Source organism: Magnolia sinica, chromosome 4 (assembly GCF_029962835.1).
Source record: "Magnolia sinica isolate HGM2019 chromosome 4, MsV1, whole genome shotgun sequence".
Lineage (NCBI taxonomy): Eukaryota > Viridiplantae > Streptophyta > Magnoliopsida > Magnoliales > Magnoliaceae > Magnolia > Magnolia sinica.
This window is the reverse complement of record NC_080576.1, coordinates 104113443-104127147: the sequence shown is the minus strand read 5'-3', so window position 1 is coordinate 104127147 and position 13705 is coordinate 104113443. Positions and strand designations below refer to the sequence as shown.

Genomic DNA, 13705 nt, shown 5'->3' with positions numbered 1-13705 from the left:
CATGCCCAAGTGGGCCCGTGACAACACTCGACGTCTCTTTGAAGGAGGAGTGGTTGAGGGGTTGACTATCCATCGCGAGGATTAGACACCGCTCGAAATCCCCGGAGTTAACTGAGGTTATGGTGAAGACCAACCTCCTCTACTCCCACCCGAGGGTGGAGGATACCCAAGATGAGAATGAGGTGCAACAGGCACCCCCGCCTCGTACTTTACGAGATTTTTTACAACCGGCGGGAGTGAGTATGCCATACATTAAGGCGTGGCCCACGTCAAAATGGATGGACATCAAGCCAGGAGTTATCCAACTCCTTCCCAAATTCCATGGACTTGAATCGAAAGTCCATATTTACATTTGAAAGAGTTCGATGAGATAATAGCTACATTATGTTTTCCTAATGTATCTGAGGATACAATTAGGCTGAAACTCTTTCCTTTTTCCTTAAAAGAGAAAGCTAAGACGTGGTTACATTCACTACGTCCTAGATCCATTGGCACATGGAACGACATGCAGAGGGAATTCATAAAAAATTCTTCCCACATCATAAAACGATTACCCTCAGAAAAGCGATCATGAACTTTGCCCAAAAGGAAGATGAAACATTCTTTCAATGTTGGGAAAGATTCAAAGATTTGGTCAGTTCATGCCCACAACACGGATTTGAAACCGTGGCGCATTACAAATTTTTTCTATGATGGACTGACATCTTCCATGCGCCAAATGGTCGAGACAATGTGTAATGGAGAGTTCATTAATAAAGATATCGACGAGGTATGGGACTACCTCGACAGTTTGGCTGAAAAAACACAATCTTGGGACTATTACCCAAAGTCGAACACCACGTCTAGGCCGACTCAATTAAAGGAGAAAGGTGGATTATACCTCTTGAAAGAAGAGGATGATCTCAAGTGTAAAGTGACTACGCTCATAAGGAAAGTTGAGGCCATGGAAGGAAAGAAGGATAAGGTCAATGAAATTGTTTGCGGCATCTGTGATTGCAACATTCACACAACTGAAAACTGTCCTACAATACCTGCCTTTCGAGGAGTGTTGAATGAACAAGCCAATGCCGTAAATAACTATCAAAGACCTTTTACTGGACCTAACTCCAACACATACAATCCTGGCTGGAAAAATCATCCAAACTTTAGTTGGAGGAATGGACAAACGGCGACTCCTCCAGGTTTCTTCAATCAAAATCCAAATCAAGTGAAACCTCAAGAGGAACCGGTTCAAAATCCCATACAAGAGCTGGCTCAAGCAATGCGGGGAATTACAGATTTTATGCAAAAGATAGATTCTCGTATGACGGTTATAGAAAAGGGGATGCTTCCTGCACAACCTCTCCCCAATCCTAAACCGCAATACGAGAATAATGATCCCAGCTCTTCAAATCAGATGGGACATGCTAAATCCATCACCACTCTTAGGAGTGGGAAGATCATTGATAAAACTCTTCCGGTTAGGCCCGAAAAGCCTCAAGAACCAAAAGAGGACAACAATGATGGATCCAGTGATGTCCCACAAAATCTGGAACCGGAACTTCTAGAGAAGCCAGTTGCTCCATTCCCCCAACGGTTGGTTTCACCAAAACCTCTCTCTAACTCTCAGGATATCCTAGAGGTGTTGAAACAGGTGAAAGTCAACATTCCTCTACTTGATGTCGTTAAACAGATACCTTCATATGCCAAATTCCTAAAAGACTTATGCACGACCAAGCGACGGAAAATTATTCAAAAGAAAATCTTCTTGACTGAGAAAGTGAGTGCCATCCTGAAGCAAGACGTGCCGCAGAAATTCAAGGATCCCGGTAGCCCAACCATATCATGTGTAATCGGGAACCATCGAATTGATCACGCACTTCTTGACTTAGGAGCGAGCGTCAATCTGATTCCCTACTCGGTATACAAACAGTTAGGTTTGGGTGAACTAAAACCCACCCTAACCACACTACAACTTGCTGATCGCTCTGTTCGTGTACCAAGAGGGATAATTGAGGATGTGTTGGTCCAAGTTGATAGATTTTACTACCCTGTAGACTTTATCATCCTGGACACTGAACCCATCAATAACATGAGCACTCAGATCCCTGTCATTCTTGGTCGCCCATTCCTTGCCACATCAAATGCAATTATCAATTGTAGGAATGGTATCATGACTATGTCTTTTGGAAATTTGACATTGGAGTCAAACATTTTTTTTAATAACGGCAGCAACTCAGAGGATGATGACGATTTCCACGACATTAACATGATTGACTCTTTCGTGGAAGATACGATACCCCTGACCTTATCCTCCGACCATCTAGAGACGTGCCTGGCCCACTCCCATGATTTTGATGATGACATGATTAGGGAGACGTGCGCCTTGCTTGATACTGCACCGGTACTTGAAGTTAACCGATGGAGGCCACAATTTGAAGAATTACCACAAACTGATGTAGTGCCTCTACCGTCTAACCTCAAGCCGCCGAAGCTTGACCTAAACCTTTGCCCTCTGATTTGAAATATGCATATTTGGGTCAAGATGAGACATACCCGGTGGTGATCTCTGCCCACCTGGAGAAAGAACAGGAGAGTATGCTTATATCTACTCTCATTGAGCATAAAGGAGCCCTGGGATGGACGATAGCGGACCTCAAAGGAATCGATCCCTCGATTTGTACTCACCACATATATCTTGAGGATAATGCAAAAACCGCTCGGCAACCACAACGTAGACTAAATCCAAACATGAAGGAAGTGGTTAAAACCGAGGTTCTTAAACTACTGGACGTGGGTATTATATACCCTATATCTGATAGTCGGTGGGTGAGTCCAACTCAAGTGGTCCCTAAGAAGTCCTGGAATCACCATCGTAGCCAATGCTAATAATGAACTCGTGCCAACTAGAGTCACTCTGGTTGGAGAATGTGCATTGACTACGGGAAGTTGAATACGTCACGAGGAAAGACCACTTTCCCTTACCATTCATTGATCAGATCCTGGAAAGGTTAGCTGGTCATTCCTATTATAGTTTTCTTGACGGGTATTCGGGCTACAACCAGATAGAGATAGCCCCTGAAGACCAGGAAAAGACCACATTTACATGTCCCTACGGCACCTTTGCCTATCGAAGGATGCCATTCGGACTATGTAATGCCCCTGCCACTTTTCAGCGATGTATGCTTAGCATTTTTTCTGACATGGTGGGGCAATATTTAGAGGTCTTCATGGACGATTTCTCTGTTTACGGTCCATCTTTCAACAAGTGCTTGGAAAGTCTTAAATGTGTGCTGAAAAGATGTGAAGAGAAGAACTTGGTACTCAATTGGGAGAAGTGCCATTTCATGGTTCAGAAGGGAATTGTCCTTGGGCATATCATCTCGTCCAAAGGAATCGAGGTAGATAAGGCAAAAATAGATCTTATCTCTAACCTACCTCCACCCAAGAACATCAGAGACGTGCGATCCTTTTTAGGACATGCAGAATTTTACAAGCGATTCATAAAGGACTTTAGTCTTCTCTCTCGTCCTTTATGTAATCTTCTTCAAAAGGATGCTCCGTACGAGTGGACTGAGCAATGCCAGGAAGCTTTCACCAAGCTTAAGGGCACGTTAACCACTGCACCTATCATGCAGCCACCCGACTGGAGCCTTCCTTTTGAGCTTATGTGCGACGCTTCTGATTATGCTCTTGGGGCAGTCCTAGGCCAGAGAAAAGATAAGAAGCCCTACGTCATTCATTACGCGAGTAGAACTCTAAATCCGGCCCAAGTGAACTACTCGACTATGGAAAAGGAACTCTTAGCTGTAGTGTTCGCCTTGGACAAATTTAGGTCCTACTTGATCGGATCCAAGATCATTATCTACACAGATCATGCGGCACTTAAGTATCTTCTTTCTAAGAATGATTTTAAGCCCGCTTTGATATGATGGATCCTCCTACTTCAAGAATTCGATTTGGAAATTAAAGATAAAAAGGGAGTAGAGAACGTAGTGGCTGATCACCTTTCTCGCCTTGATACCTCTGAGTCCCTTGAGACGACGCATATCAATGATATGTTCCCTGATGAACAACTGTTCAGAGTCTCCCATTCACCTTGGTTCGCTGATATTGCTAATTATCTTGTTACAGGTGCCATACCGACACAGTGGACTGCGCAAGATAAGAAGAAATTTTTTTCCGAGGTGCGCAACTTTTTCTGGGATGATCCTTACTTATTTAAATATTGCCCAGACCAAATTCTAAGGAGATGTGTACCAGACGATGAGCATCAGAGCATCATCTCCTTCTGTCACTCAGAGGCCTGTGGTGGTCACTTTTCTGCTAAAAAGACCACGGCCAAGATTCTGCAGTGTGGCTTTTACTGGCCCACTATGTTTAGGGATACTCATGAGTTTTGCAAAGCTTGTGAGCGTTGTCAGAAATTGGGAGCATTGTCCCGTCGAAATATGATGCCTTTGAATCCCATTCTTATCATTGAAGCATTTGATTGCTGGGGCATCGATTTCATGGGACCATTCCCCCAATCGTTTGGAAATCTGTATATTTTGCTCGCCGTGGATTATGTCACTAAATGGGTTGAAGCGATTCCGTGTCGAAAGAATGACCATCGCACGGTCATTAAATTCCTGAAAGAGAACATCCTTTCTCGATTCGGAACGCCTCGAGCCATCATTAGTGATGGGGGCTCACACTTTTGTAATAGACCATTCGAGAGCTTAATGAAGAAATACGGTATCTCTCATAAGGTGAGCACCCCATACCATCCACAGACAAGTGGACAAGCTGAGATTTCTAATAGGGAGATTAAACACATTTTGGAGAAAACGGTTAACCCTGATCGTAAGGATTGGTCAATCCGATTGATCGATGCCTTATGGGCATACCGTACTGCCTTTAAAACTCCTATTGGAATGTCTCCCTTTAGACTTGTCTATGGGAAAGCTTGTCACTTGCCTGTAGAGCTGGAACATAAAGCATACTGGGCGATCAAAAATCTTAATTTCAATCTGGACAACGCTGGCTCGCTACGCAAACTGCAATTGAATGAACTTGAAGAAATCCGGAACGATGCATACGAGAATTCGAGAATTTACAAGGACAGGATGAAGGCGTTTCATGATCAACATATTCTACGAAAATCATTCACGCCAGGCCAGAAAGTCCTTTTGTATAATTCTCGATTACATCTCTTTCCGGGTAAGCTTCGATCTCGTTGGACCGGCCCTTACATTGTTATTACTTGCTTATCCTCATGGGGCCGTCGAGATAAGAGATCCCGACAATGGCAAGGAGTTTAAAGTAAATGGACATCGTTTAAAGCCATTTGTTGAGAAATTTGATTCAGAGGACATGTCCATGCCTCTGACTGATCCTGTTTACCAGGACTGATCTCCTAGTCTGATGGAGGTATAGGTAGGTTTATCGCTTTCATAGGATTATGGTAGTTGCTTTTGTCTGGCTGAAGACGGTAAACTTAGCGCTCCTGGGAGGCAACCCAGCTCTTTATTTCATTTCATTTTTTAGTTCAATGTTTGTGGGTAACATTACTGCAAACCCTCACGAGACTACAACTCGTCCACTAGGGGTAACCTAGGGGTTTAAAGGCTTATTGCATGCGCTAAATGTAATCGAGAGCACCTGCGAAAGTGGTATAGGTAGGATTTTATTTTTGTTAGTTTTGTGTCACTTTCTCTCTCGTGCTGACCGGATTCCATGCTGCGATCTCTTGGAAAGGTACTTTGATTCTTTCGTCCAAGTACTATCTTTCCATCACTCCTCTTATATTTTTGTTGTCCCATGTGCATTGCATGCTTATTTTTTTACATTGAGGACAATGTAGATTTTAGGTTGGGGGTGGGAGATTAGGTTTCCTAATCGGTGTTTTCTTGGTCTTAAGCAAAAGTTGTGAAATTTTTAAAATTTTTCTGGACTTTCTTGTGAATTCGAAGGGCTTTTTGACGGCCATCTAGGGCACTTGGAATTTCAAGATACGTAATGTTGGTAATTTAAGACGCTTGGATTCAGTATCTGTTGGATTTCATAGTTAAGTTTGAATTGTTAATCCAAAATTAGAAGTTGTAAACATTGATTGAATTATGATCTCACATGTCACATCTCGCTTTCACGTTAAGGTTTCAGTTTGATATTGAAGGATTTACTTGGTACTCACTAAGCTTGAAAGGAACTAACCTGAGAAATTGAAAGGATTGGGCGAATGGTCTACACCATAGGTTTGCTCCCTATAGGTGTAGATTTAATTCCCTATGAATAATATGTGAAAAAATTTGGGTGTACAGTCTTCATCATAGGTTTGCTCCCTGTAGGTGAGGATTTGATTCCCCTTCTTGGCGTTACTTTTAATGGAAAAATCAAAAGTTAGAGGAATGAAAAGATGATCTGTGAGGCAAGTTTTGGTTATCATGAATCTTCTTATTGGTTACCAATGATATCCTGAAACAGAGAAGTGAATTTTAATGATGATAAGCTGAGATTACACTGTATGCTCATAGATCTCAATGATTAGAATTTTTCTAATTAATGGAATAATACCTTGAAATTGATTATGAAGTTTACCGTGTGCTTGAGTCTAAGAGAAAGTAATATCCAACATTCATGAATCTGAGAATTCTCATATCTGGATTATTTTACAAAAATCACTCGAGTTTATAAAAATTGTTCTATAATTCTCAACTTATTTTTCGCATACTTTGCTCGGGACTAGCAAAATGCTGGTTAGGGGTTGTGTTGAGGGTCAAATATTGCATATCAGACCCAGTTCTTACCTGGATTTATGAACATGGTACCATTTAATATCTCATTTTAATCATGTTTCTGTTGCAAGGTGGGATCAGGAGCGTGGACTGAAAAAAGGTGGTAAATGCATGGATTTAACGCTCTGATGACACCCAAGGCAAGGGACGGACTCCAGGAGACGAAGATCGATGGAATTATGCATCAAGGATCCGAGGAAAGCAGGCCATTCACATTAAAGAGGTCCGAAATTGGTGAAAAATGCAAGATCACGGGGTTCTCGCCATCCGATCAGCTCAAAACTTTATACATGGCTCGAGGACCAAAAACTAACCGTACACGTCAAATTTCAGCCATTGGATCCTCGTGAAAGTGGATGAACTAACAGATCAGTCCATAAAATCCTGATTTGGGGCCCACCCGCTGTCCAGATACGCTTTAACTTTGGCCCCCACGGTTCAAATGAAATGGAGAACAAGATGAATGGTGTGGATTTCTCATAATCATTATACAGTGTATATACTACACTTTTTGCACTAAGAGTGCATGGCAACACAGGGACGTGAACTCTTTTTCTGTCATGAAACAGGGGCGCCGGTCGATCTCTATGGGCCACCATCATGGTCCAGATGACTGATCCAGACAGTCCATGAGAATCACAAGGGCCATATCATTCATGCCTAGGTGGCAAATTTCCAAAAGTCGAAGATCCATTCTTGATCGTCCAAAAGCAAGATGGACGGTGAAGGGATCTGATACAATGGGCCATGCAGAATTTTAAGAAAACCCACCCTTCCTGACCAGTTTTTCGTCAGGAATCCAATGAACGGGGTGGATTTCTCTAAAAACTATACTGTGGGGCCCACCGATTGTCACAGCGTTTCCTGCTTACGCATGGACGAGCGTCCGTGAAAAACGGCCACAGTGGGCCGTTCTGTGATCACTATCAAGGCCGGATCAGTGATCCGGACCGTCCAGAGGATTCTCAAGATAAGGAAGGTTCCAACCATGATGTCAGACGGGTAAGGTAGATGATCGGCCACTCGAGACGATTCGTCGAACCGGAACCATCCCTGCTTCGCACGCTGCGTAGAGCAAGCTTCCCAGCCGGCTTGTTTGCGGACTCCGGATCTCCACCAGTCCTGGCTGCGTAAGGAGTAGCTCCGCGTCCTATTTCTGGTAGGATTCCCGGAGGACAGCTCTATAAGGAGCGTGTGATCGAGAGAGAGAGGGGTATCCACGGTGGGCAGGAGGGAACGAGCAGAAGCAGGGAGCTCGGTTTTGGGTTTTGTGCACGGTTGGAGGAAAGAAAAACGGGGAGAGGAAGGGCAGCCGTGGAGGCACTTTGGGCTGGACGTGGAAGGGACAACAGGAGGAAAACGAGGAAGAAAAGAAGGAGGGAAGCTGTGTGGCTGGAGGCAGGTGAACGTGAGCAAGAGGTTGGGCTTGAGAGAAGAAACAGAGAAGAAATAGAGAAGACAGGAAAGGAGGATGTGAAGTTTTTTAAGCTGGTTTTTTTTCCCTTCTCGTTCTTTTCTTTCTTTTCTCTATTATCATTTGCTTTGTTTAGTCCATCCATGTCAGGCTAAAACCTCTTAGCTAGGGCTAAGAGGTGAAGCTTGTAGAATGATGGGAGATTGTATGCGTGTGCCTTTTGTTTAGATTAAAGGGATTTTTTTTATTTAATTTTATTATGGAAGTATTGTTAGTCTTTAATGGTCTGTTGTGACTGAAATTACAAGGGGTTTGCAATGGTTTTGAGTATTTCTTTTCCTTATTTTGATTATGATATAAGGAAGCCCTGTTGTTCGCCATCGTCTCCTGGGCATGGTTGGATGTCGGTACCCTTCCTAACCTTCATAATCATCTAATTGGTTGGTAATTAGTTTAATCCTGTTGTTTGCTTTGTCTCCTGGGCATGGTTAGATGATGGAATCCATTCTAATTCATATACCTTTAACTCCTTGAAAACTATATCAAAGGAAGTCTAGTCAATTTCCATGATTTCTGAAGCAGGCATAAGATCTCCCTGATCTCTACAAGTGGATCCTCTGAATCCCTAGTTTTCTTCCTTGGATTGTTTAAAGTTTTAGATAATTATTCCACAATTATTTCTGAAATTCTATTTGGTTTAGATCATATCTTAGTCTAGTTCTATTTCTACTTGGTTTCAGATAACGTACAGGTATCAGTCCCTGTGGATTCGACCTCGGTCTTACCGAGTTTATTACTACATCACAACCCTATACTTGGGGAGTGAACATAAGCCTCGAGGAGGAGGACGAGCTGTCTTACTTCCAGCTGATGGGCGGTTCTCCATCGGCTTGATAGGTAGGATTTGGATCGCTAAGCAGTGGGCTCAGCTCTATTCTTTTGGACATAACATTCTTTTGCGATTTTTGTTGGGCAACGCCTTGTGCAACCTATTTATATTTTGAACCTGTATATATACTAGATCTCTTTCATTTCAGTAGACTTATGTGGTTGTGCTTCATGTTTTAGGAAATTCAAGGCTGCGCATTTAAATCTGATTAAACGCATATTAATAAAAATCGGTTATAAGTGACACTCAGGAACTCGGGAGTCGAGTGTATGCGTGACCCCCGATTTTCAGGGCATTACAAGTTGGTATCAAAGTCAAGTTTCGACCTTGGGACCTATGGGTTAGGGGCCCACCACGCTTTCGCCGCGCCACTCTGATGAGGGATGAGGGATCTCGGCTTCATGCCTCCTCAGCGCAACAACAGACCCCCTCAGCAGACATTGCAGATTCTGCCTCTACGGACGATGGGGCCTAGCCAGCAGTTCCATCGTCCTCCGCTACCTCAAGTTAGGCCGCCAAACAGCCTATGCAGCGGCCGAACTTTCCACAATAGGTATGAGTACATGCACTGGCGGCAGAGGGCCAAGATGCAGTCACCTCCACTCCTACGACCTTCGAGGTGATGACCCACATACAAGGTACTCCCATATTTCTGTTGGTGGACACCGGGTCCACTGCTTCTCTCATCTCTTATGGAACCATCAAGCGTCTAAGACTACACCCTACTCCCTTCGTTGGAGTAAAGATCATTGTCGCTGCCGATACTTTCTCAGAAGTAACAAAGATATGTCGTGATTGCCCCATTGACTTGGGATGCAAGGTGGCGCTTGTGAATTTGATAGTGACCAAGATCTTTCATTATGACGTCATCCTGGGCATAGATTGGTTGACCATGATGAAGGCAGAGATTGACTGTGACACACTGACAGTGAAAATATACGAAGACGACGACACTTTCCTCACATTCTAAGTCCAGGTTAACCATGATCGTAGGATTTTGTATTATGCTTCATTAGAGGACGGTTATGATGGGCCCTTGATAACATGCACACTCGTAGTCTAAGATTTTTTGGACGTGTTTAAAGCCATACCTGGACTTTCGCATCGATGTGAGATAAACTTCACGATCGATCTGACTCCGGGTGTCAAGCCCATCTCCTTGCCTACTTACCGCATGCCCCCATGTGAGATGGAAGAGCTGAGATCTCAAATTGATAAATTGCTAGAGTCAGGCTTCATCCGACCCAGTGTCTCACCTTGGGGAGCCCCGGTCTTATTTTTGAAGAAGAAGGACAGCTCATTGCGCTTGTGCGTAGATTATAAAAGGTTGAACCAAGTGACGGTTCGAAACAAATTAATACCTATTGCCCAGAATCAATGATTTATTCGACCTACTGAGGGGTGCTCAATACTTCTCAAAGATTGATCTATAATCAGGGTACCATCAGCTTTGAGTCAGGGACGAGGATATAGAGAAAACGGCTTTCAGAATCTGTTTTAGTCATTATGAGTTCCTAGTTATGTCGTTCGGGCTCACCAATGCTCCAGCGGTATTCATGGATCTCATGAATAGAGTCTTTAGGCCGTTCTTATACAGATTCGTCATCGTGTTCATCGATGACATATTGATTTATTCAAAGAGCAGTGAAAATCATGAAGAGCAAGGGCAGTCCTTGAAACCCTTAAGAAAAATCAGTTGTTTGCACAATTTAGGAAATACGACTTCTAGAAGGAGGAGGTCAAATTTCTGGGACATGTAGTGTCTAAGGAAGGAATATCTGTGGATCTCGCCAAAGTAGCGGCCGTGCAAGATTCGAAGCAGCCGAAGTCGATCACGGAAGTGAGAAGCTTTCTCAGTCTCGCTGGCTATTATCGAAGATTCATTAGAGACTTTTCAAAAATAGCTCGGCCGCTATCTCAACTGACGCGGAAGGACCTTAAATTTTCCTGGAATGAGAAGGCGGAGGCAGCCTTCCAAGAGTTGAAAGATAAATTGACGTCGGCACCTGTACTTGTGCTACCTGAGTAAGGGGTCAAGCACACTGCCTATATGGACGCCTCTCGAGTAGGCTTGGGTTGCGTGCTCATGCAAAAGGATAGGGCAATTACTTATGCGTCTCGGCAGTTAAGGAAACATGAGGAGAACTACCCTACCCATGACCTCGAGCTTGCGGTGGTAGTTTTCGCATTGAAAATATGGAGACATTATCTTTATGGTGAGGAGTTTGAGCTCTTCTGCAATCATAAGAGCCTCAAATATATCTTCACTCAGAAGGATCTGAATATGAGACTGCGTCGCTGGATGGAGACGTTGAAGGACTTCAAGTTCGACGTCTCGTATCACCCTAGTAAGGCGAATTTGGTGGCGGACGCCCTGAGCTGTAAAAGGGCTCTTGAATTTGCAGCCCCACTCATAGTGAGAGAGTGGGACATGGTAGAATTTGTATGGGACTTCGACATGAAACTAATCGTGGAGGAGCCGTACGAGGTCATAGCCCACATTCTGGCCCAACCGATGATTAACAGTAAGATCGTTGAAGCCCAAGAGGGCGATGAGTTATTGAAGAAGATGAGAGGAAGAGCAAAGGATGATGTAGGGTCCAAGTGGAGGATCGGTACCGATGGGGGATTACTGTACCGAGGCTGCCTTTGTGTCCCAAATCTTCAGAGACTACGAGAAGAAGTCCTAAATGCTGCTCACAACTCCAAGTTGGCGATGCATCCTGGCAGTACCAAGACGTACCAGGATTTAAGGCGAAACTATTAAGTGGGACAACATGAAAAAGGAAATAACGGAGTACGTGTCCCGATACCTCACTTGTCAACAAGTCAAGGCCGAACATCACCGACCAACGGGCTTTTTGCAGCCGATGCCCATAGCAGAATGGAAATGGGACTTCATTTTCGGCTTGCCCAAGACTAGAAAGGGGCATGATTCGATATGGGTGATTGTGGACAAGCTAATCGAATCAACCAAGTTCCTACCGATCAAGACTTCTAGCTTCACCGATGATTTAGCCAAGTTATATATTAAGGAGATAGTGTGGGTCCATGGCGTCCTGTTGAAAATTGTGTCTGACCGGGATACTCAATTCATGTCGATCTTCTGGACCCGCATCTAAGAAGCTATGGGAGTGAAGCTGAAGTTTAGCACTGCCTTCCACCCGTAGACAGATGATCAAACTGAGCGGGTGAACCAGATATTGAAAGACATGTTGCGGGCTTGTGTATTGGACTTTCAGGAGAGTTGGGATGATTGCCTTCCATATGCCTAGTTCACCTATAACATTAGGTTCCAGGTTAGCATCGGCATGACGCCTTACGAGGCTTTGTATGGGTGTCCGTGCCGAGCCTCGCATTGTTGGGAAGAAATTGGCGAGAAAAGCTTGCTAGGACCGAATTTAGTGCGGGTTACGATCGAGAAGGTTGGAATTATCCGGCGCCGCCTCTTGATGGCTCAAAGCAGGCAGAAAAACTAAGCCGATACGAGACAGAGAGACTTGAAATTTAAAGCTGGGGACCACGTATTTTTCAAAATCTCTCCAATGAAGGACATTTTATGCTTCAACAAGAAGGAAAAGCTCGCGCTACAGTTCATTGGGCCTTTCCAAATTTTGGACCGCGTAAGTGCAGTTGCCTATCGTTTAGCCCTACCTATGTCGCTTGCTGGAGTGCACAATGTCTTCCATGTGTTCATGTTGAAGAAGTACGTCTCCGATCATTCGCATATCATCAAGTGGGAGCATGTGAAGCTCAAGGAAAATGCCACATATATTCTCTGACCGACTAAAATACTGGATAGGAAGGAGCATGTCTTACGCAACAAGGTCATCCCATTGGTCAAGGTACTATGGACCTATCACGATGAAGAAGAGGGCACTTGGGAGACGGAAGTAGAAGTCCGCAAGCACTACCTAAGCCTGCTTCAACAATATGAACAGGTACAAATTTTGAGGACGAAATTTATTTATAAGGGGAGTAGATTGTAATGTCCCGTCCAACCAGAACAGTGTCCTGGGGTGTCTACGTAGGATTTGTTGCAGGACCGTTCGTTTAAACTACTCATGGTGAGGTATCATAAATAAATTAATCCAGGATTTGCCCAATTGAATAGATAAGATGGGTCATGACAGGACCAAGCATGAGCCGTCAAGCCAGATAGCCTGTTTACACTTAGAAACAGCTCGTGCGGGCCATACAGCGACCAAGGAAGGTCAGAAAAATAAAAAAATTTAGGGAGCCATAACTCTCACTGGGCTTGTGGTTCATTGCGAACCACGGACTCAGTAGACACCCAGAAACTTATTATCCGCGTCGTTCCAGCGGCACTTGCCAAATGCAACCCACCTAAGGCCAGAATTGAAATCTGACACTTGTAAATAAAACTGAGATTTTACGCTTTTTAGCCGTCGGATCTCTTCTACGTTCATGGTGAAGGTCTAATGTATTTTTCTACGCCCGTCTACAAACTCTGGGACCCGATCGTGGAACGGTGACCGTTGATCGCAAATCAGACCCGTACGACCAAACCCCATATCCGATCGTTCCTAAATTTTGCATGGCCCTTAATCGGGCCATGAAGCACCTAGCTTATAAGTTTCATGGCTAGAGGGCCACCAGAACTGCCCCAACAACCGGAATGGACCC

General features: G+C 44.1%; 1 protein-coding gene and 1 non-coding gene across 2 annotated transcripts; one reads left to right on the top strand and one right to left on the bottom strand.

Moving 5' to 3' along the window:
• Positions 1-552: 552 nt before the first annotated feature.
• LOC131244937 (small nucleolar RNA R71) lies at positions 553-659 on the bottom strand. The gene has a single exon (XR_009170705.1). It is a non-coding gene; the product is annotated as a small nucleolar RNA R71 (small nucleolar RNA).
• Positions 660-11360: 10701 nt separating this feature from the next.
• On the top strand, positions 11361-11825 carry LOC131244249 (uncharacterized). The gene has a single exon (XM_058243885.1). The coding sequence runs from the start codon at positions 11361-11363 to the stop codon at positions 11823-11825; it is 465 nt and encodes a 154-aa protein (XP_058099868.1).
• Positions 11826-13705: the final 1880 nt, after the last annotated feature.

Coding starts and splice junctions, on each gene's coding strand:
- LOC131244249 (XM_058243885.1), top strand. CDS start 11,361: ATGGAGACGTTGAAGGACTTCAAGTTCGACGTCTCGTATCACCCTAGT.